Genomic DNA, 24,512 nt, shown 5'->3' with positions numbered 1-24,512 from the left:
GCTGCCTCGCTGCCCCCCGGCTCAGTACCCCCCAGCACTGCCCCCGACATTTCTAATGTCCCTGAATGTTACCATGGCCTCCGAGAGGTGTTCAACAAGACCAAAGCCACATCTCTGCCCCCACACCGTCCGTACGACTGTGCCATTGATCTCCTCCCTGGGACTGCTCCACCCAAAGGTCACCTCTACTCACTATCCCCTCCTGAAAGAAAAACTATGGAGGATTACATCAGGGACTCCCTGGCAGCTGGACTCATCCGCCCGTCTTCCTCTCCTGCTGGTGCCGGGTTCTTCTTTGTGGGAAAGAAAGATGGTTCTCTTCGCCCCTGCATTGATTATCGAGGTCTGAATGATGTCACAGTGAAGAACCGGTACCCTCTGCCTTTACTCACCTCTGCTTTTGAATTGCTCCAGGGATCCACTATTTTCACCAAACTGGACCTTAGAAATGCTTACCACCTAGTGCGAGTAAGGGAGGGTGACGAGTGGAAGACTGCATTCAACACCCACACCGGCCATTATGAGTACCTGGTAATGCCATTTGGCCTCACCAACGCCCCAGCGGTATTCCAGGCGCTGGTGAATGATGTGCTGCGGGACATGCTGAATAAATTCGTCTTCGTGTACCTGGACGACATCTTAATTTTCTCCAGAACTCTGTCCGAACACACCCGTCATGTCCAGCTGGTTCTTCGACGGCTCCTGGAGAACTCTCTCTATGTCAAGGCGGAGAAATGCGAGTTCCATGCTCAGACTGTGTCATTCCTGGGATACATCGTCGCTGAAGGCAATATCCAGATGGACCCCGCAAAGGTCTCGGCAGTTACCTCCTGGCCAGTTCCGGGGAATAGGAAGAAGCTGCAGCAATTCCTCGGTTTTGCCAATTTCTACCGGAGATTCATCCGGAACTACAGCTCCGTCGCCGCTCCCCTCACAGCTCTGACCAGCATCAAACACCCCTTTTTCTGGACCCCAGAGGCCAACACAGCCTTTCATACCCTCAAGGCCCGGTTCACCACTGCCCCCATCCTCCAGATGCCGGATTCAGACCGGCAGTTCGTTGTCGAGGTGGATGCCTCAGACGTGGGAGTCGGGGCCATACTCTCTCAACGGGCAGAGGAGGACAACAAGTTGCACCCCTGTGCATTTTTCTCTCGCCGGCTTTCACCTGCAGAGCGCAATTATGATGTTGGAAACCGTGAGCTGTTGGCTGTCAAGCTTGCCCTGGAGGAGTGGCGTCACTGGCTGGAGGGGTCCACAGTTCCGTTCCTGGTCTGGACCGATCACAAAAACCTCGAATACATCCGCAATGCCAAACGTCTTAACCCCAGACAGTCCCGCTGGGCCTTGTTTTTCACCAGATTCAACTTCACCCTGTCATACCGCCCAGGTTCTCGGAACACCAAGCCGGACGCTCTCTCCCGTCAGTTTCATAAGGATGACGCCCCTTCCCAGGAACCTGCATCAATTCTGCCCGATCCCTGCGTCGTAGCTGCCCTGACCTGGGATATCGAGGAGGAAATTCAAGAGGCCCTCCGTGACCATCCCAGTCCCAGTGCATGCCCAGACGGTCGTCTCTTCGTCCCAGATAATTTGAGGTCCCGGGTCATACAGTGGGGACACAACTCCCGCCTTGCCTGCCACCCGGGCTCCGCCCGCACCTGCCATCTCCTTGCCCAGCGCTTCTGGTGGTCTTCTTTGAGAAGGGATGTCCGAGAATTCGTCCGTGCCTGCCCCACCTGCAATCAGAACAAGTCCTCCACTCGGCCCCCCGCTGGTTTACTCCAGCCCTTGCCTGTGCCCACACGACCCTGGTCCCACGTCTCCTTGGACTTTGTAACTGGCCTCCCACCATCAGGTGGGATGACTGTCATTCTCACTGTGGTTGACCGGTTCAGCAAGATGGCACACTTCATTCCCCTCCCTAAACTGCCATCTGCCAGAGAGACTGCCCAGGCTGTTCTTGATCATGTCTTCCGTCTACACGGGCTGCCCAGGGATGTTGTCTCTGACCGAGGCCCGCAATTTACCTCTACATTCTGGAAGGAGTTCTGCCGTCTTCTAGGGGCCACAGTGAGTCTCACCTCTGGGTTCCACCCCCAGTCCAATGGTCAATCCGAGCGGGCAAACCAGGAGCTGGAGAAGGCGCTGCGGTGCATGGTTTCTCGCAAACCCCAGGCTTGGGCACAACAACTGATGTGGATAGAGTATGCTCACAACTCCCTCACCTGCTCTGCCACTGGTATGTCACCTTTCCAGTGTGTGTATGGCTACCAGCCCCCCCTGTTCCCCAGCCAGGAAGGAGATGTGTCCTGCCCGTCTGCCCTCGCCTATGCCCGCCGTTGCCGTCGTACCTGGTCACAAGCTCGTGCCACGCTACTCAAGTCAGCTGTCAGCTATGCCACTGGGGCTAACCGCCGAAGATCGCCGGCACCCGCCTACCGTGTTGGCCAGAAGGTGTGGCTGTCAGCCAAGGATCTCCCACTGCGGGTGGAATCGCGTAAACTGGCACCTCGATTCCTCGGCCCGTTCCCTATCCAGAGGGTCATCAGCCCAACCGCAGTCCGGCTCCAGTTGCCAACCTCCATGAGGGTGCACCCTACTTTCCATGTTTCGAAAGTCAAGCCGACGCATGAAAGCCCGCTGGTCCCCGTGCCGCTTCCTCCTCCTCCTCCTCGCCTCGTTGACGGTGGGCTGGTGTACACCGTTCGACGCCTGCTTCGGTCCAGACGGCGAGGTAGGGGCCTCCAGTATCTCGTCGACTGGGAGGGCTATGGACCTGAGGAGAGAACCTGGGTGCCAGCCAGTCGGATTGTGGACCGGACACTCATCGCCGACTTCCACCGTCTGCATCCTGATCAACCTGCAATCCGTAGGGGCCGCCCCAGAGGGGTCCCTAACCGTCCTGCCCGCCCGGCTTCCTGTCATGTGCCTGACCCTGACCCTGTCTCGGTACCTGTCCCGTCTTCTGTCCACGACCCTCCAGCTCCCTCCGAGGATGAGGATGTTCACTCGGACCGCTCGGAGGAATTCTAGCCCTCCACCGGCTCCCCTCCGCCCTCCCGACGTGGTGTCACTCTTGGGGACTTCTGGGGCCGTCCCTTAGGGGGGGGGGGTTCTGTCATGAGCTCTCTCTCTGCCTGGTAACACGTGCTGATTGAAGTCTGATGACCTCCACCTGTTCCTGCTCTGCTCTGCCTCACCCTCGTTACCTACCAGCTGCACTGCATTCACCACTCATCATGCCCTCTATATAAAGCCTTGCTTTTCAGTCCACACTTGTCAGATCGTCTGCAACCAGCACCAGTTACCTGCCTGTTTTTGAAAACGCCTCTGACTCTTTGCCTGTGATCCCGGACCCGCTCGACTACTTCTGTGTTCTCCAGCCCCGGTAATCTTGACCTGCCTTCCGTCCCTCTTCTACGAATACCGCCTAGTCCTTGACTGTACTGCTGCTTCGTTTCAATTGCTGTTGTGTGTGTGTTTCCCCCAGGACTTCCCGGATCATCCAGCTCCTGCCATCGCTGTTCGGCTACTGGGGGAACACACACACGCAGACTCTTGGAACTCCTGTACCCCCCCCGGAACCCCTGAAACCCCCTTAACCCCCAACCCTTAAATAAACTTTTGAACGTGACGCTTTTGTGGTCCTCGTCCTGTTTGGTGTCTGACAAAGATGAAATGTATATGCAGGTACTTCAAAAATTATTACTTTAATGAAAAAGCCTCTATTGTGTCAGGGGTAATGAAATTAAAAAGTGATTTCAATTGCCATGGTCACCGTGAACTCATCAATTGCACCCCCCCCCCCCCCCCCCTTTCGTCATCACCATTCTTGGTCTTGTTTTGCATAGAATACATCTACTGTACTACTTTCCATTTTTCAAAGATCACCAAACACTGGGGGCTACACCAAGTACAAGAGCAGTATCAGCCACCTTGAATAATCATCAGGATGGTCAGAACAGTGAAAGCCTATGTAAGACTTACCATGGTACAACCCATGACAATCCATTGTGAGGTCAGCTGAAAAAGGGAGAAAAATTACATTACAGTTTTTTGACTGGCACACAGACATTTACATGAAAACACATTACAAAAATACTTGGCCAAATACAGTAACATGTATAGTTATCCCCATCAGAGCTGTGGTCTGTGTACAAATTCACCCCTGGGAAAAATAAACATCAGGTTGTTCATATTGTATATCCAATATGACTATGCTAAGATAATGCACAAAGCAACATCCTATGCAATGCCAGCCTAGGCATGGCAGGTGTGTAGACTGGACATTGTTTGCTTAATATGAGCTGTTAATATGAACTTTAAACACTTGCCAATTACGCCATGCCAGTGTCTGGATACAAAGTCAAAGTAGCAAAGACTGGTATTACCAGGCTTTATCACCTGGTGGAATGGAATACTGATTTCTGATTGGCTGAAAGGGTGTGCGTTATTTCTGAATAACTTATGAAGTAGATCTGTTAAAAAAGTCTTATCTTTGTTCTATACCGATAGTCTTTGAATGTTGACCCTAGCGACCATAGTAAACGACAGTTAAACCTAGTAACACTTGAATCAGCTGATACTAGCGATAATCACCGCTAAAGTTAAAGTAGTACAGCAACTGAACATATTTATTTAACAGAGCTGCACATTTTATTATTTTGAAATTGGCATCTCTTCTGTACACGTGTGAGTTGCAACCAGGTGATAAGCGGAGGCAACGTCGGCCGTTATGCCTTAAATAGTTTAACACCTACACCTTACCAACACACCCCCTCTTCCTCCTCATCCTCACTGGTCTCTGGATCCTCACTTGTGTCAGGATCTTCAGCCTCTTCAAGATCCTCTGCAGACAACAGGAAGGATCCCTGAGGCCCTAAAACAGCCCTGTAATTGTGGATGCTGTTTCTTAGGATCTCAGCAATTTCACTGTGGCGTCTGCGGCAAAGACCAGAGAGGCCCTCATTTTGAGTGTCTGCAAGTGGGTGAATAAGAATAACAAAATGTACATCAAATAAAAAGCTATTTTGCTACGGATAAATACCCTTGTAATATCCTATGAGCTTCCATCCCAGACTTAAAAATATTACATACACTTAATAATATTACAACCTAAGTAAAATCTTTTTGAAAGATCATAACATTCAAACCTACCTTCTGCTGAAATTATACTTTGCAGAGATCCCATCAATTTCTTCATCCAGGAGCAGTGTTGGGCCATCTCTTTTACCAAGATGGTCTTCTCCTCCTCCAACCTCATCCTCCGCATTATTGACTGGAAAACCCGGATTTTGTCTTCAATTCTGGCTAAAAGACATACAACTCCAAGTTACAAGCGAAGCGAAGTATACAAGTATAGCACCAACCAATAATCAGCCTAGAGCCTACTTTTGTACTACAAATCCAAAAACAGGTTGCAGTCCCTTACCACTTCCATGAACCTCCCACGGCCATGCAAGACACTCTCCAGATAGGGACAGCTCAACCTCATTGAGGTTAATTTCCACAGCGGGCTCTTTCGAGTTATATTCTGTTATGTCCCTTAAAAGCAGTTTTTTGCTCTCGGCAATTTTCTGTCTGATCCGGTGACGGAGCTTGCCACTGTCTGAGAAATGAAAAGAATGAGGGCAAGTTGTGACGGCCTGGCCATGACGCACTTCCGCTCAATTATCATTTCCATACAGCGATGATCTATATTAATCCCAATGAGTTCTATGCTGACTAATCATCAATGGGGGATTTATGAATGCAGAGAGAGAATGCTATCATTTAAGGCCAGCTATGAGTGAAGAAGTCATTCTATGTTTTTAAAGTGAAACATCAAGTAATAACAGCAAGTAGTACCCCATGTCCAGACACTCTGTATGAACCTTGTAGAACAAAGCTCTGGTCTATTCCCAGGCCAAAGTTTTACACAACTACACCTAATCATCGTAGACATACCATTCTGTCGGTAGAGAGTGAGTTTCTTTTGCCTCAAGTTCAGGTAATGCCCCTCTATGGCCTGCTCTAGCTGTGATGTACCCATTCTATCTGTGAATATTAAATATTTATAGTGTTGTGCAGGCAAATTTCACAATGCCACTTCATTGAGAAAATATGAAAGGATTTAGGTGTGATTTTAAGGGTTAAAACATCTTCATAGCAAGATTATCAGATTCTCCTGTGCATCATTACTATGAATAAATCCAATGATCCAATCTAGAAAGACTTTACATTGGGAGAACAAAAGGGAAGGCTGTTTTCTGTTCCATGCTTACCACTGGCTGCCCATTCCCTCACATCAGCAACCAATACTATTTCATCTGTGCACCCCAAGGATTGCTTCTCCTCTTCCTGTTTTTCTATCGCCGCCAGAAGCATCTTGCAAGTCTGATAATAGTAACACAACACAATCGCAAAAAGGGTTCCAAAAAAGATAACAACAGCCTGTTAAATGATAGACTCACCTTCACATATATGGCACACAATGTGTGGTGTAAGCCCAGAGTTTTCTTTTTGTTCCATGCTATGGCATGGACCGTCAGCATGTCCACACGTACTGTTGAGAGAAAATGTATAAAGCCACAGTTATACAACAATTGCCCAAAAAAACAACAATTGCCCAAAAAAAAAAAAACATTGAGGGTAAGTAACAGTCACCTCCTTTCGTCATGTACTTCGTAGTTAGGGCACAGCGGGAGAGGTAGCTGTTGACTTGCTCTACCTCTTCTCCCACTGTTGCACCAGCTCCTTCTAAGTTCTTTCCACTCCATGTCACCTACATACATCAATGGAACCATACAACACTTCCTTTGACACAAGCTGAAATTAATTAATATTTCTGTACATACAGACCAGCGGTCTCCAACCATTTTACCTCCTAGACTTACTTTGACAAAATCAATTTGGCCAAGAGCTACTCCACTACTACTATCCATTGGTATTACAGATACTGTAGTCCTGGAGATAAATGTTGCATCTCTAACCATGTAACTCTAACCATGCACTTACAGTGCAATGCAAACAGTCATCTGAAGTGTGATGTACCTTTATTTTCCATAGATATATTCCATAGTACTTGGTGTCTTATTAAATATGTTTATATTTACTAGTTGTTGAATAGATACTAACCAGGTGGCGAGCTACCTGTTGGAGACCCCAGATATAGACAATATTAAGAAAAGGAAGCGATGAACCTACCTCACACTTGGTGGAGTGTGCTTGTGCATGCATGACACTCAAGAACGGCCTTACAGTGGTAAGAGGTTTCAGGTGTGGGAGGCTGTTGGCAGCTTTATTTAAGTACGGCCAGTATTTGCACACCACATCCATTGCCAGGAATGTGGGTTTGCAGCACATCAATTCCTTATGAAGATACATAGGGTATGCAAATATTTCTCCTGTGGATGAACTGTTATGTATGATTAAATATTTTATTTTAAATGCAATTATAGCCCTTGTATAGTTTTACCACCACAAAAGTAATCCAATATTACTGCTTCATAAATAAAGAACACACTGTCTGCACTGTAGAAAAAAATCGATAGTGTCTGATATACGGTAGTTGGATTTCCATAATAGATGAGTTTCTCATTACTGTGGCAGTTCTAAATGTTACCTCTGTACATGTTCAGGGATTTCAAGAGGAAGCCATGTCAACAGACTGCAACCTCCATGATTTCCTCGTCCAATTTAGTGGTCCTCCTTGAGGTCTCCCTCGCTGCCAAGAAAGAGGAGCGGCCACATGTGCCCTGTCCACGTGTCTATGAAGAATCAGAAAGCAAAATGAGAACAAATTCCAAAAACTGTGTGCAGTCACTTCTCAATGTATTTAATGACACAAACAATGAAAACGTGCCTGTTTCCCCGCTTGCTGTATACCAGCAACAAATTCAGAAACAGATGAGTCCTCCGCCACAAAGACACCCTCAAAATATGGTGGGTCAGCACTGTTGAAGATATTGTGCAGCTTAAGCTGGAAACAGAAAATAAAGTTTATAATGCATGGCAATAGAAACCTACATCTACTGAAGTCACTGCAAGAAAAGCAAGAAATTGAACATTCTACAAAACTCTTATCAACTGTACCTAGTCAGTCCAAATTTCAAAGAGGTCATTGCCATGAGAGAAGTAGGCCAAGCTATTTACATGACATGACTAAGAATTTCCCCAAGGGCAACCTGAACATTTCTACGTAAAGTAGTTATTCGCTCGCACACACACACACACACACACACACACACACACACACACACACATAAAGTATATCTACATATAAAATATTTTTTAATAGATGGCAAAACCACCTTCCTTTTTCAAAGAAACCTGTAGAGTTACCTATTACCATCCACTGACACAGCAAGCATCTCGGGTGAACAGGCAGGGCAGCTTAAAGGTGTACAGCTGATCCTCTTCGAAGCGGCAATAGCTGTACTCCAGAAAGCTTCGCTGAAGAGTGTCCCCACACACAGGTCCTGACTGAAAGAGGTATTCAATTAATAGCTTTTCACGTCTGCAAATGTGAAGACAAATATATGAAATATGGTAAACACATACCCTTCCAGCACATCTTGTTCGATGTTCAAGGAGCTTGACAAAAGCCTGTCTAGACAGGGTTGGGGCTATAACTTTAAGCTCCTGGAACGTACTAAAAACATCGAAAGTGTACAATGTGTCGGAGCTGATGGAGGCAGGCCAATATCCACTGGCAAGGATGTCTTTAAATTCAGGAGACCACTGCTGGTTGCAATTTTTGCAAGCAAACAGGGGCTTGTGCAAATCATAACGTCCTTTACAAAACCAAACAAAGATGAATTTTGAAGAGTTAGTACTTTAAATACTTTACCAACAGACATGACAAGAATAGTAATTTGAAGTGTAAATACATTTACCATTGATGGAAATGAGAATGACTGCCTTTCCCGGACACACACACACGTCTGGAAGGTCACAGGGGCATTCTTGACTTCCTTGACAATTATGGTGCTGGGGGAGATGGGTTTAAAGAAGCCCTCATGGATGGACTCTCTATTGTGCAGGACTAATTGCTGGTGCCCTTGCACGTCACAGCTTCCACAAAACCACTTAGGTGGAAGGCAGTCTCTGCATCTAGTAGGGTATCAGAGAGAGAAAAAAAACTTGGCTCAATTTTAAGGCCGTCATTCATCATATGGCATACATATTTACTGTATGCAAGATCGGTATTCATTGAGCACATTTACAACTACAGATCAACTGGGTGAATTCTCATCAACACTACTAATACATATCACTGATGGAGAGAGGTGTTGAGGGTCTGACAAGGTTAAGTGAGTTGACGTCAACATGAAAAATTCTGATTCACTCTATTCTAATAATAGCTTTTTACCTTAGAATGGAAAAAAAAATTCATCTGGTTCATCCGTTACCACCAGAATACGCAAGACAACTGAGTGCCAAGAACAGGCATGTCTCACATACTAGCCAGTTAAATGGACCAAGGCTACACCACTAACAAACAATAACTACCATGTAGCATTTTCTAAGAAACAACATGAACCAGACATGAATGACTTCCCACCTACTGTAATAACAGCAGCCTCGTTGCAATGGCTGCACAAAGGATGGCCCACATTATGGGTCTGCAGGAGACACTGCAGATGGAAAGGCCTTGCCTCTTTCCATCTTTGTGCAGCCTTTTGCTGCCTAAGAGTCCAGGAAGTGGAAGAGGAAGATGAAGCCGTGGTCATCCCAGGCGCATCCAAAGCCTCCAAGAGTTCCATGTTTCTTTCTGCAAAGACAATATGAATTTAGATCAACAGAATAATGTCATGATTTCTCCTCGAATGGACTTAAAAGTACTTATTTACTTTGCCAACCACAGCAAGCGATAGACCTGTGTGTTTATTGTGCTAAAAATATCGAGTTTGGCCCCCGTGCAAATGTATTTGAATAGCCCTGGTGTACGCTTACAGTACATATGCCTAGAATACTGAAATCAGATTTCCCCTCATGGTTAACACCATCTTCCACCAAAATCCACCCGAGTCCTGTTACTTTCAGGGAAAGTGGGAAGTTGACTACATTTGCAAATGATTTAACTTGCCCAAAGTATGATAAGTAGCCTAGCAACCAAGTCAAATTTCATCCAATAGGCCTATGTATGACTTATAACTCATCATATATCCACAAATCATCCATATAAAGAAAGTATATTGTACCAAATTCCACTTGAGGGTCCACAGACTGAGGCTCTTCAGCAATATGGTCAGTCTCTAAGGGAACCACTATAAGACAGACCAAAGATTACACACAGTAAGTCAATGACACTGCAGAATACATTTACTTCCTTTTGGATAAAAAAGCATGCATCTGTCTGTCTATCTTAGTAAATACCTGTATAGGCTATGATTCAAACTATATTGGGGAGACAGCAATGACAGATTTACCTACTTGTACATCTTAATAATCAACAACAATTAGGGCTGAGCTACACCAGGCACCAAGCGTTCAGTTCACGTTGGGTCTGCTGCAACAATTAGCTTCCACTATAATCAATGGAAGTAGCTACACCAGGGGCCTCATTACAGAAACTTCCTAACTCTGAAATCCTATCTTATCTCAGTTTAGGATGGCATTTAGGATTTTTGGTATTACAGAAGCATGTTTCCTAACTGCATTTAGGAAAAAGGCCTATCTTAACTTAAGATAGGAATTTGGCCATTACAGAACCATCCTAACTCAAGAATTTCCTAACTTATGAATCCTAACTTAGGATGGCACATACCCTGTCCTAAATGCAAAATAACTGCCAAAACTGACTGCAACAGTCTTGTGAGAGTGGTTGCCTAGCCTATGACAAGATGATGGACATGGCTGTTAGGGACACCATAAAGCATATTTCACTAAATAAGTTAATTAAGTGAAAACTTAAAAATGTAGCCTATAAGCTATGTGTTTTAAAACAATTATAATATTTATAACAATTAAATATTAATAATTATAACAGAATATTAGGCTATTACTGGTATGTATTATTATAAATATGTTTTTTGTTTTTCCATTTTTTTATCCTGTTCATCCAATGAATCAATATTGACACACTCTCTTTCTTCCTACATAGGCCTAACCTAGACCTATTTCTCTCTGATATTATGGTTTGTCCATCTTGAGCAAACAACTGTCTTTAGAACACCATCTTTGCAACCTGACATTCTAATAGATACATTCTCATAGATACAGGCAGTGTTGTATACATTCTAATCATAGAAACAGGCATGACAGGACGATTGCCGATTTAAAAATCTAACTGACAGTTATGGTTAGGATTTCTTAAGTTAAGATAAGATAGGAGGTCTGAGATAAGATAGGACACAGCCATGAGTTTAGGAACTGCTTCTGTAATAGGAAGATAGGATTTTTCCTATCTTTGAAACTTAAGTTAAGATAGGACAAGCAGTTAGGATATTTTTCTGTAATGAGGCCCCAGAAGTGTAAAATGGATTCTACGCGTCGTGAACGGAACGTTTGGTGCTACGCGCCTGGTGTAGCTTCGCTGTTACATGTCAACACCCAACTAGGCAACAACTGACTTTGCTCTTGGTGATTAATAAATTATCTATGTATCTCTGGCAGTGTCTTAACATAGTTTAAGTAAGTAAAATTCCTGCCACATGTTTTGGTCCAGGGCTGTATTCAGTGCGGAGGCTTCATATAAATTATACAGATAGGCCAAAACCTTGGACACACAGGCGAAATCTAACTCAAGCATGTTTCACAACACAAAAACACAATTATTGATGAGAATTGATTAGACCTGCAGCTGACCTTTGGGGCGCCCTCCACGTCTGCCCCTTGGGTTGCCTGCCCCCTTGCCTCGCCTACCCCTTTTAGGTGCTGGTGGGGCAGCACTTCTGCGCTCCTCCAATTCCCTCTAGAAAAGTTAAACATGAAGTTGCAGTCAAAATTGTGTCAATAGTTTCAGAATTTCTGTTCACCCATTTCAAGAGAATTATTCATAGCTATTGGAGGCTCTCACAAGCATAAAGAACTCTTACAAACTTGACAGAACATGCAAATTTACAATTAAACAACAAATTGTACAACTTACACCAGGGGTGGGCAAACTCGCGGGCCCGCCGAGCATTTCATTTAGTTATCAGGCTGCTCGCTATTTTTTTCCTGCGATAGAGACGACGTTGGTTAGCTTTACTGCAAACTGCTTTTCACTCTCCTTAGATAACGTTTACAATGTCAATGTCAAAACATCATGTTAAACTAAGTTAACTCTTAGTTATCTCCTTTGCAGCAGATCTAACGTGAACATTATGCAATCCATTTAATTGGGAACGCGTCTGCACTCACGAGAGGGAGAGAGAGCCGCAGGTTCCAGCTGGCTTGTGATTGTTGATAATTGATATCTCCTTCTTATAAGAAAGTTTTAAAAGGAAATCATGAAGGCAACAGTAGTTCCCACTACTGACCATTTAAAAACTGATCCATAGCGGAGCAGGCAGAAGATCATTGAGAAATAAACGTGAAGTAAAGCGACTGTCTTAAAGCGACAGTGCACAATTTATACATTTGTTAAACAGCATGAAATTAGCAGTATTTTTAAGCAATTAATATTGTAAAACCAATACTTTTCATACTACATTTTTCAAATTATTTTTTTTTATGCGTGTGCCGTTGGGGGGGGGTTGTGCGGCCCGCCGGCCAATTTTCAAAACCCAATGTGGCCCTTGAGCCAAAAAGTTTGCCCACCCCTGACTTACACGGTAATCTTCAAAGCAAGCATCGAGGTCTATCTCGAGAGCCATCTGTTTGCCCTCTTCAAAATTGGCATCAGGATTGATTACGCGTCTCATGGTGATGACAGCGCTCGAGAGAGAAAGCGAAAGGGAAAAAAAGAGAGAGATGGATGTATAGGGAGAGATAGAGACAGCGAGTGAGAGATATATAGGGAGGGAGAGGTGGATGTATAGGGAGAGAGAGAAAGTGAACAATTGAGAGAGATACAGGGAGTGAGAGAGAGTGAGTGAGATGTATATAATGAGAGGGAGAGAGTTTGGCTCTTAAAAGTGCCTTTGGTAAAGTTAGCAAAATCTGGAGAAGTATCCAACAACAAATCTGCAATAAATAAATAAATAAATAAATAAATAAGACTGACATTGGTTTCAGCTATCTAACATGATTTAAAAACACAAAAATGCTTTTTTGTAATGTTATAAAATCTCTTCATTTGCAGAGACTGTAAGCTGAAACATTTTGATGCGCCTTGACTGGACCTTGATTAGATGGCAGCTTACGAGTGAAAGGAATCTGTAAACTTTTAAGAAAACCAAATGCATTTTGAGTGTGTTTAAATCATGTTTATGTGGCTGACGACTAAGTCAATCTTATAAGGCAAACATGTCTTAGAAGCCAGGGATCCCTTTAAGAAATAGGCCTAAGGCAGCCTAGGTCAAAGTAGCAATTCAACTGTAAAATCCAGCACCATGAGATATTTATAAGAAATTTAGGTAACTTAGCCTACTTTAATATCTAAACATAAGACAGAGTATGTTAGCCTATGCCTGCACTCTATATTTAGTGAGGGCAACTTTCAGGACAGTGATACTAACATAGGCTATGACCATGCAGGTTTTAGCCTTGCATGGGTTAAGGAGAGGCTGGGTTGAAAACGGTTGAAAACAAAGCCCATCATTCACTTTTTTTTAAGGTCTTGGTTTCAAGACAAGTTAATCAATACTTATCAAACTCTTACACAATTTTATGTCACAAAATCAATAACAATCTGTCATATTTTAATCAAAATTCAGAGCACCATGTGAAGTCATGGCCTACCTGCTTCGCGAGACGGTGGTCGGTGGCTTGAAGAGAGACACGTGACCAATTAGGCCTAGGGTAGGGTGGGGGTGATCACATCACGAAAAATACCTACGACTTCCCGTAGTTGCGGATGAGATGCCTTGTTTTGCAAACTGAATCGAAGGAGGAATCAACTCAATGTTATTTCTTCTTATTTAGCTCTGTATGATTTCACATCTAGTGGGAAATGTGTAGTAGGCCTAGGCCTACTGTACCTTTCCACAATGCATAGTCTACAGTCAGTCACAATTGATAACTGAGCATTATTTGGCATGGTTGCGGCACATTATCGTTATCAGATCACGATAAAACACCATAGCATCCTCCTGGATGTTGTAAGACTTTAGCCCGATCATGTTTTTCGACCTGTTTCAGCCCTAAGCCCTAAGATTTTACAACGCCACTGAGGCGTAGACAGTGGAAAAACTCAAAACAAAATTTCTCCCCTTCTGTCATCTAATGTGAGGTCATCATGAAGATATGCAGGCGTGCTGCGATCACGATTCACGACGTTTCGACCTTAAGCTGGCTTTGCAATAAAAGACGACTTCTAAGATAGGCCTACATTCATTGTGAGCTGACATGTAGGCTAAAGTAGGCCTAGACCTAAAGAAATGGCATAGAACAGGCCGATTGCATTTGAAACCGCATGGTTTCATCTTTTGCTAAAAATGACAGAACTTGAGGTGAAGGCAAATTTCTCCAGTTAGCGCTCATAGCGGCGGCGTTATGCACCGCGCATTAAAATATGTACATACTTACAACCGGACCCGCGTCACACAGAGCAGGTTGTTTGCGCCATGCCCCTTTTGAGGGGAAAACATTCCCTCAGAACAAGCCAGAGTGAACCGGTAGACATGTACCAACCACACAGCTAAGAACCCCTCCCTGAGTTTCTTTTGCCTACCATGTCCTCAAAAAAAATCCTGACAGAAGAAAATTATGGCTACAATCCATAAGAAGAGAAGACCGTATGACACTTCTGGTCACTGAGTGGGGTTGTTGCACCACTTCGTAGGCTACTTGGGATACTGAAGAGACGTGTTTTTATATTAATTGAATTAAGTTTTTGTAGGTATCTTTCACGGTCAACGACCGGCAAAGTGGTTATGTATTGAGTGGTCATATTGATTTGTGGTATTTTTTGTTATTATTTATTCCTGCGATTTCTGTACGAATTACGTTTATTGACCCTAATTTGCGTTGGAGTTAATGAGAGGGGTTGTTTGTTTCCCCCCCGAAAGGGGCGGGAACGTTTGTCACGAGTCAAGTTCCCGGATGTGCCGGTCTAACGTATAGGGTAGGGAACTGTTGTCCTATCACGAAAAATAACGTTTTCTCAACTTTAAGCTTTGCAAACAAACATTATGTGTAGCGGCAAATTCGCAGTAGTTTTCCAATCAAGCCTTCATTAATTCAAAAGAAGACAACTGGCCAAGGTGGTCTCACAGCTTGATTTAGGCCATCATGGGAAAAAGTAGCGTGTTGCGATCACGATTCACGACTGCTTATCCTTGAACTTATTGCAAACAAACAACAAGTAATTAACCTTTTATTATTATACTTCTAGAAGGAAATAGCCTATGTAGCCTGATATATTTTCCGAATAAAGCGTTCATTTATACAACGCATTCGTTGTGATATTGGGCCATCAGGCTACTCGGCCTTAAATGGAAAAGCTTATTGCAAACAAACGACAAGGAATTATTAACCTTTTATTGTTATATTTCTAGCGGGAATCATATATTTTCAGAATAAAGCGTTCATTTATACAAAAGGAAACAACTAAGACGCATTCGTTGTGATCTTGGGCCATCATGACAAAATGTGTTGGGATCACGATTCACGGCGTCTTAGACCGAGGTGAAGTTAATTTGATATTTGATATTCGGATATTCGACAGATATTCAAAAAAAATGTATGCGGTCGGTTTCACCCCGTGTTTGCAGACAATGTACAAACAGATGACCTGTCTACTTGCTCCCAGCTGACCTTAGGGACCGTCTAAAAAGTACCTTCTGAATTACCTTCATAGTCTTTTTTGTCAATAGCTTTGACATCATGTGACCTAACCCTAGCACACTGTATTTTATATGAATATTTTGTAAAAAAAAATACATTATTTCCGATATGAATGGTCCTCTTTTTTCAATACCTCCCAAGTCATGTGACCTAGTGACTCCAAACCAATGCAGAATAGTTATCCTATATGGGACTCATCGGGCACACCTCTTTTTATAGTCACTGTATGCACACTGTATTTTATATGAATATTTTAAAGGAAATACATTATTTACCATAAGAAACGGTCTCCTTTTTTTCAATACCTCCAAAGCCATGCGACCTAGTGACTCCAAACCAATGCAGAATAGTTATCCTATATGGGACTCATCGGGCACACCTCTTTCTATAACCATTGAATGCACAATCTATTTTATTTTAATATTTTAAAGAAAATACATTATTTCATATAAGAAACAGTCTCCTTTTTTTCAATACCTCCCAAGCCATGTGACCTAGTGACTCCAATCCAATGCAGAATAGTTATCCTATATGGGACTCATCGGGCACACCTCTTTTTATAGTCACTGTATGCACACTGTATTTTATATGAATATTTTAAAGAAAATACATTATTTCCCATAAAAAACAGTCTCCTTTTTTTCAATACCTCCCAAGCCATGTGACCTAGGGACTCCAAACCAATGCAGAATAGTTATCCTATATGAGACTCATCAGACACACCTCTTTTTATAGTGACTATGTGCACACTGTATTTTATAGGATTTTTTTTAAAGACAATACATTATTTCATGTAAGAAACAGACTCCTTTTTTTCAATACCTCCCAAGCCATATGACCTAGTGACTCCAAACCAATGCAGAATAGTTATCCTATATGGGACTCATCAGACACACCTCTTTTTTTAGCCATTGTATGCACGCTGTATTTTATATGAATTCTTTAAAGAAAATACATTATTTCATATAAGAAACAGACTCCTTTTTCTCAATACCTCCCAAGCCATGTGACCTAGTGATTCCAAACCAATGCAAAATAGTTATCCTATGTGGGACTAATAAGACACACATCAAATACATTATTTGCCATCATGAATGGTCTCCTTTTTTCAATAAGCCGTGTGACCTAGGGACTCCAAACCAATATAGAATAATTATCCTATTATTCCAAACCAATGCAGAATAGTTATCCTATATGGGACTAATCAGACACACCTCAAATTAATATGATTTTTGCACATACTATTTTATATTAATTTCTTAAAGAAAACCAATTTGTTTCCTATGGAAGCTGCTTTGTGCTCAATACCTTCAATATACTGGGTCCTAGATCACAGATCAACATAGAACTGTTCTGCTATGTGATACTAATCAGACACACGTCAATGTGAAATAATATTGTGCATGAACTATTATATATTTTTTTTTTTAAAGAATCACATTTATTTCCTATGGAAAACAGCTTTTTGCTCAATAGCTGCCATATGAGGGGTCCTAGACAACACAGATCAATACAGAACTGTCCTGCTATGGGGTACTTATCAGACAGAGATCAGAGATTCAATATGAAAAATTATTTGCCATCTACTATTATATGGAAGGTATTGAGAAAAAAACTGATTATTTATAGAAAGAAACAAATGGGTACTATAAAATAGTATGTGCAAAAATTATATTAATTTGAGGTGTGTCTGATTAGTCCCATAAAGGATATTCTGCATTGGTTTGGTGTCCCTACGTCACTTCTACGTCCACCTTGGGGGGGGGGGGGTATTGAAAAAGGAGACCATTCCTTATAGGAAACAATGTATTTTCTTTAAAATATTAAAATAAAATAGATTGTGCATTCAATGGTTATAGAAAGAGGTGTGCCCGATGAGTCACATATAGGATAACAATTCTGCATTGGTTTGGAGTCACTAGGTTACATGACCTGGGAGGTATTGAAAAAAAGGAGACCGTTTCTTATATGAAATAATGTATTTTCTTTAAAATATTAATATAAAATGCAGTGTGCATACAGTGATCATAAAAAGAGGTGTGTCTGATGAGTCCCATATAGGATAACAATTCTACATTGGTTTGGAGTCACAAGGTCACATGACCTGGGAGGTATTGAAAAAAGGAGACTGTTTCTTATATGAAATAATGTATTTTCTTTAAAATATTCATATAAAATACAGTGTGCATACAGTCATCATAAAAATAGGTGTGCCCGATGAGTCCCATATAGGATAACTATTCTGCATTGGTTTGGAGTCACTAGGTCACATGGCTTGGGAGGTATTGAAAAAAAGGGGCCGTTTCTTATATGAAATAATGTATTTTCTTTAAAATATTAAAATAAAATAGATTGTGCATTCAATGGTTATAGAAAGAGGTGTGCCCGATGAGTCCCATATAGGATAACAATTCTGCATTTGTTTGGAGTCTCTAGGTCACATGGCTTGGGAGGTATTGAAAAAAAGGAGACCGTTTCTTATGGTAAATCATGTATTTTCTTTAAAATATTCATATAAAATACAGTGTGCATACAGTGACTATAAAAAGAGGTGTGCCCGATGAGTCCCATATAGGATAACAATTCTGCATTGGTTTGGAGTCACTAGGTCACATGACCTGGGAGGTATTGAAAGAAAGGAGACTGTTTCTTATATGAAATAATGTATTTTCTTTAAAATATTCATATAAAATACAGTGTGCATACAGTGATCATAAAAATAGGTGTGCCCGATGAGTCCCATATAGGATAACAATTCTGCATTGGTTTGGAGTCACTAGGTCGCATGGCTTGGGAGGTATTGAAAAAAAGGAGACCGTTTCTTATATGAAATAATGTATTTTCTTTAAAATATTAATATAAAATACAGTGTGCATACAGTGATCATAAAAAGAGGTGTGTCTGATGAGTCCCATATAGGATAACAATTCTACATTGGTTTGGAGTCACAAGGTCACATGACCTGGGAGGTATTGAAAAAAGGAGACTGTTTCTTATATGAAATAATGTATTTTCTTTAAAATATTCATATAAAATACAGTGTGCATACAGTCATCATAAAAATAGGTGTGCCCGATGAGTCCCATATAGGATAACAATTCTGCATTGGTTTGGAGTCTCTAGGTCGCATGGCTTGGGAGGTATTGAAAAAAAGGAGACCGTTTCTTATGGTAAATCATGTATTTTCTTTAAAATATTCATATAAAATACAGTGTGCATACAGTGACTATAAAAAGAGGTGTGCCTGATGAGTTCCATATAGGATAACTATTCTGCATTGGTTTGGAGTCACTAGGTCACATGACCTGGGAGGTATTGAAAGAAAGGAGACTGTTTCTTATATGAAATAATGTATTTTCTTTAAAATATTCATATAAAATACAGTGTGCATACAGTGATCATAAAAATAGGTGTGCCCGATGAGTCCCATATAGGATAACAATTCTGCATTGGTTTGGAGTCACTAGGTCGCATGGCTTGGGAGGTATTGAAAAAAAGGAGACCGTTTCTTATGGTAAATCATGTATTTTCTTTAAAATATTCATATAAAATACAGTGTGCATACAGTGACTATAAAAAGAGGTGTGCCCGATGAGTCCCATATAGGATAACTACTCTGCATTGGTTTGGAGTCACTAGGTCACATGACTTGGGAGGTATTGAAAAAAGAGGACCATTCATATAGGAAATAATGTATTTTTTTTACAAAATATTCATATAAAATACAGTGTGCATACCGTGACCATAAAAAGAGGTGTGCCCGATGAGTCCCATATAGGATAACTATTCTGCATTGGTTTGGAGTCACTAGGTCACATGACTTGGGAGGTATTGAAAAAAGAGGACCATTCATATAGGAAATAATGTATTTGTTTTTACAAAATTCATATAATTCATATAAAATACAGTGTGCATACCGTGACCATAAAAAGAGGTGTGCCCGATGAGTCCCATATAGGATAACTATTCTGCATTGGTTTGGAGTCACTAGGTCACATGGCTTGGGAGGTATTGAAAAAAGGAGACCATTCCTTATGGGAAATAAGGTATTTTCTTTAAAATATTCATATAAAATACTGTGTGCATATAGTTTCTATAAAAAGAGGTGTGTCTAATGAGTCCTATATAGGATAACTATTTTGAATTGGTTTGGAGTCACTAGGTCACATGATGTCAAAGCTATTGACAAAAAAGACTATGAAGGTAATTCAGAAGGTACTTTTTAGACGGTCCCTAAGGTCGGCTGGGAGCAAGTAGACAGGTCATCTGTTTGTACATTGTCTGCAAACACGGGGTGAAACCGGCCGCATAATTTTTTTTTTGAATATCTGTTGAATATCCGAATATCAAATATCAAACTAACTTCACCTGGGTGCTGCTTAGTCTTAAACTGGTGAGCTTATTGCAAACAAACGACAATGAATTAAACTTTTATTATTATTTATTATTATAGCGGGAAATGTTTCATATATTTTGAAATGGTAAAATCTTTTAAAACCCAACGCGCAAATGTCTCCCCTTCTGTCCCCCAGTCACCAGTTAGCGCTCACAGCGGCAGCTTTATGCCTCGCGCATTAAAATGAATAGGGTAGGGAAGTGTTGTCCTATCAAGAAAAAAGGGCTGAAATCGTGATGGCAGCACCCCTGAACAGATTTACTTTCGAGGTGATATCACGTTAAGCCGTGAGACCGGGTTGTTCAGATCTGTAATTACTAACCTTCGATTGCTAACAGCTTAATTACTTATTCTCCTTTCCCCTCTACAATGTCATGTATATTTAATGTTTATTTTATGTTCTTTATTATTGTAATTTCAGCATAGTTTATGCCCCAACAATGTGGAAAGTACTGTGATATTGCTTTTTTGAATTTTCAGTAACCTGTGATGTAACGGAAAAAAGGGTGGTCAGGTTATGGAACATTTAACAGGAAGTAAAGTGATAATTTCAACTGTACACATCAATACAGTTCAGTAGCTTGCTTTGCACAGAAGAGGTACACATATCAGACATGTGCTCTAAGGAGATAATACTCTTGGTCATCATTCTATACAGGACAATACGTAAGTATCTGTAACAACTTTACATGCAATTTGAGACACAGTAAAATGCAGCTTAAATATTAGAGTTTTCCCCTGGTTTCTGAGCTCAGTGACCTATTCAACATTAAATCAACATTTACATGTAGGTCTTTAAAGTTGTACACTCCATGAGTCTCCTACACATCAGATTATTTTGTATGTCTCATATCTTTTTACAGTATTTCAAAATATTTGCCTTTTCTAGATGCTATTGGTAAAAGAACAGTCCATCAGCCTGACTCAGTGATTACAGCTCAGCTCGGCGAGTCTGTGACTCTAAACTGCACCTTTGCCTATGATGCTCAGCAGTACATGCTCTGGTATAAGCAGAGGCCAGGAGAAATGCCAGTAGTGATGGTCATGGCACATGCTTTACCAACAAGCACACCGCAGTTTCAAAGTGGCTTCAATGCATCTGATTACACAATAAAGAAGGATCAAGGCATCTTTCATCTCACTATCAACAGGACTACTGTATCAGATGAAGCATTTTACTTCTGTGGACTTACTGAATTCTCCCATGCTGTGTTTGGAAATGGAACTTTTGTAGCATTGACAGGTAAGTTTGAAATAGTGTCATGTCAGTTCCTCATTAAAATCCACATTATGTACATATTTCCACTACTGAAGTGTAGCAATTATGTATTGCTTACCATAAATAATGTCCGTTTTGGTTACAAAATTAGGTAAATCAACAAAGTACTGTATATTCCCTTTGAAAATATGATATGAAGCAAGACTGGCAAGCACACACAAGAGATAGGTTTTAGAGACTTTGCTGTAAAGTCAGGCAGAACACTTTTTTATATTTTGATTTTTGAGGACAATCACTCCAAAGAGCTGTAAAGGAGTTGTCTGAGGCTGCTGAAAAGGCAAGCCAATGGTTCTGGCTGAGGCGCTCACAGACTACTTGGGATCATGCTATGACCTGAATTTGTGAAATCTTGCCACTGTGTTTCTGGAGTGGCACTGTCTTGTTGATGTATCAGTTTGTAACATGTCCCAACACATCTTGAGTATGGAGGACTTTGGCCTTTTACTTTGTTTAGCCTTCGGGAAGTGTGTTGGGCCTAAATCAAGGAAACACTGATGAAGGAAGGTACCCGTTCTGCTTCGATTCTTTGGTTAGGCATTCAGGCTACTGGTAGCACATATAGCATGAATGCTCTCCCAGGTACAATGCATTTGAAAATGGCAGAAGCCAGTTGTGCATTGTCGCTGCGCCATTCTGTGTAAAGTGAAATAGGCTTGGTGTTGATCATCCACTGTGGAACATCCCCTACCTCTAGCACAAGTAATGTCTATTTTAATCTAAGTTGTTTAATGTGAATCAGTTTTCAACAAGTATGTAACAATTTACAAATGACTGCAGATCACAGAAATCACAGACTGGACTTTACAGCAGAGATCCAAACCTCAGTACCAGAACCATTTCACCCAGAAGACCGAATGACCCTGGAGTGCACTGTACTTACTGAGACCAGAACCGAAGAGCTGACTATGTTCTGGTTCAGACTCGCTTCAGCAGATTCCCGTCCTGTGAGTATTTACATCCAAAAGAACTGCAGCAGTGAGTCTGAGTCTGGTTCTCACACTCAGAGCTGCGTCTACAGACTTCCTGTGGGTCACACATCTGATTCTGGAACATTCTACTGCGCTGTGGCCTCATATGGTAAATTACTGTTTGGGAACAGAGTAACGCTGGATAAAAAACAAACAGGTATGTCTTTAAATTATATCAACACTTTATTATTTCACTGTATTACTTCATTTCACTGTATTACTTCATTTCAGTTATATGCATTGTATTCTAATATAAACTGCTCAGTGAAATTGTCATTTATGTGTGTATATATATATATATATATATATATATATATATATATATATATATATATATATATATATATATATATATATATATATATATACACACACTGGCTTACAAGTGTAGGCCAAAAGCCATACATGTTAACAAGCTCTCCCTCTTAGACTCAGTGGATCCTGTGATAGTTGGTTTGGCGGCAGCATTGGCCCTGTCTATTGTAGTAATAATCGTCCTGGCTAGTTTAAGATGCAGAAGGACATGTAAAGACTGCGAAGGTAATAAGATTTATACTACATAAAAATAATTAAGTAATAAACAATTAGAGTTACAGAGTTCCTTTCACTGACCAGTTTGCATGTTTTTTTATATTTTACCAGTGCGCCACCATTCAGGACACAACCCTCACAGAGTGCAATTAGCGGGTCAGGTAAAGAAAAATATGTATAGTTGCTTTTGTTCATGTTGAGCATTTGTAAACATATTCTCTTTTATTCTCATTTATGTTGCTTGCGGTGTTTCTCAAACCCCAGTCACTGCGCTGATTAACTGGTGGAATATGTTTTTCAGAAAGATGACATTTCTCACTCTGTTTTGTTGTCCACTTGTGTCCTTCAGGGCCATGAGGCAGAGGGCCTTAACTACGCAGCCCTACAATTCACAAAGGGGAAAAGTAACAGTGGCATAGAGAAGAAACGACCACCTCAGGAGAGCACCTACTCTGGTGTTATATACTCTAGGCCCTAAATTCTGTACGTCACTTTTCATAAATGATTGTGAGATGATAATTGTATGTTACCATTAATAAATCATGTGCTGTCATTATAATCTAGGACCTGTCTCGATGTAAAATATTAACACATAATCTAACCATAAGCTCGCATAGCCCTGTGAATTTGTATTGGTGGGAGTGAATTCATGACTGCTATGCACTGGGAATCATATGTAGTAGCATACACATATATTTACACAGTGCTTATTCAATAAATCTTACATGGCTCAACTTTGTGGCAACACAATTCTTCATTGTGTGTCAGTAAAGTAATCTTTCTAAATCTACACTCTTACCACAACATTTAACAGACAGCCTGTGTAACCAATTGGACATGGAAACTGTGGTCTAACAACTACAGTCAGTTTGACAGGCTGTGAAGTGACATTAAGGTCACACAAACATGCACAGCACAACGGATGTTTCATGTGCACTGACTAGCATAGTAAATACCCACTGCTGTGGCACAGTAGGTGAGGGAGTCTACTTCATCCCAATCTACCTAACTGAAAATTGTTTCAGTTTTTAATTGTTTTGTTGTATTTTGAATAAAGTGTGTTTGATAAAAAAAAATAAAAAAAAGACTCAAACTCCTTTTATGCAGGGAGCAGCAACTGTGGGTCAGTGTTGCCTGGCAGTACTGTTGTAATCTCATTTGACTATTTTTTTCTGTTTAAAGTGATTTCTTGCCAATGCTGTGGATTTAATCTAACTGCTTAATCTTTCACTAATGAAGTTCAGCCTGGCACTAACCACTTAGTGCCTTACATCACATCTTCATCTCTCACACATTTTGGTAACACTTTACTTGACAGTATCAAAGAGTTACATGACACTGTCATGAACATATGACACTGTCATGACACACGAACCCTAATCCTAACCTCTAACCCTAACCTTTGTTAAGACAAAAACGTTATGTCAAACGTTTATGACTTGTTTATGACACATTCATGACAATGTCATGTCACTCTTAT

General features: G+C 41.4%; 2 protein-coding genes and 1 long non-coding RNA gene across 4 annotated transcripts; 1 reads left to right on the top strand and 2 right to left on the bottom strand.

Moving 5' to 3' along the window:
- Nucleotides 1-3,990: 3,990 nt before the first annotated feature.
- Nucleotides 3,991-7,720, bottom strand: LOC121681762. The gene is made up of 10 exons (XM_042061685.1): nt 7,607-7,720; nt 7,189-7,388; nt 6,649-6,766; nt 6,456-6,547; nt 6,267-6,378; nt 5,950-6,039; nt 5,435-5,611; nt 5,161-5,313; nt 4,771-4,981; nt 3,991-4,026 (listed from the first exon to the last, which is right to left on the bottom strand). Exons 1-10 carry the CDS (start codon nt 7,614-7,616, stop codon nt 4,023-4,025), a joined length of 1,167 nt encoding a protein of 388 aa, XP_041917619.1. The 5' UTR covers nt 7,617-7,720; the 3' UTR covers nt 3,991-4,022.
- A 1,839-nt stretch (nt 7,721-9,559) lies between these two features.
- On the bottom strand, nt 9,560-12,919 carry LOC121681764. Its single transcript, XR_006022277.1, has 4 exons — nt 12,741-12,919; nt 11,783-11,899; nt 10,188-10,253; nt 9,560-9,757 (listed from the first exon to the last, which is right to left on the bottom strand). It is a non-coding gene; the product is annotated as an uncharacterized LOC121681764 (long non-coding RNA).
- A 7,733-nt stretch (nt 12,920-20,652) lies between these two features.
- Nucleotides 20,653-24,102, top strand: LOC121681735. 2 transcript variants are annotated; one of them, XM_042061653.1, is made up of 6 exons: nt 20,653-20,920; nt 21,144-21,497; nt 22,311-22,794; nt 22,875-23,041; nt 23,144-23,193; nt 23,382-24,102. In XM_042061653.1, exons 1-6 carry the CDS (start codon nt 20,869-20,871, stop codon nt 23,508-23,510), a joined length of 1,236 nt encoding a protein of 411 aa, XP_041917587.1. In that variant the 5' UTR covers nt 20,653-20,868; the 3' UTR covers nt 23,511-24,102. The 2 variants fall into 2 exon arrangements, with proteins under 2 accessions (XP_041917587.1, XP_041917588.1); XM_042061654.1 differs by having other exon boundaries at nt 20,656-20,920; nt 22,311-22,658; nt 22,931-23,041.
- Nucleotides 24,103-24,512: the final 410 nt, after the last annotated feature.

Source organism: Alosa sapidissima, chromosome 14 (assembly GCF_018492685.1).
Source record: "Alosa sapidissima isolate fAloSap1 chromosome 14, fAloSap1.pri, whole genome shotgun sequence".
In the NCBI taxonomy this organism is placed as follows: Eukaryota; Metazoa; Chordata; class Actinopteri; order Clupeiformes; family Clupeidae; genus Alosa; species Alosa sapidissima.
Note: the sequence above shows the minus strand (reverse complement) of the source record. Positions and strands in the feature narration are given on the sequence as shown.

What these genes read in the sequence shown, in the direction of transcription:
- LOC121681762 (XM_042061685.1), bottom strand. An exon ending in TGTGTGCCATATATGTGAAG is followed by an intron (nt 6,379 to 6,455) that starts GTGAGTCTATCA and finishes TACTATTATCAG; the next exon opens with ACTTGCAAGATGCTTCTGGC. An exon ending in GAGGGAATGGGCAGCCAGTG is followed by an intron (nt 6,040 to 6,266) that starts GTAAGCATGGAA and finishes TAATATTCACAG; the next exon opens with ATAGAATGGGTACATCACAG.
- LOC121681735 (XM_042061653.1), top strand. Translation starts at nt 20,869, where the DNA reads ATGTGCTCTAAGGAGATAATACTCTTGGTCATCATTCTATACAGGACA. An exon ending in CATTCTATACAGGACAATAC is followed by an intron (nt 20,921 to 21,143) that starts GTAAGTATCTGT and finishes TGCCTTTTCTAG; the next exon opens with ATGCTATTGGTAAAAGAACA. An exon ending in TCATTTATGTGTGTATATAT is followed by an intron (nt 22,795 to 22,874) that starts ATATATATATAT and finishes ATATATACACAC; the next exon opens with ACTGGCTTACAAGTGTAGGC.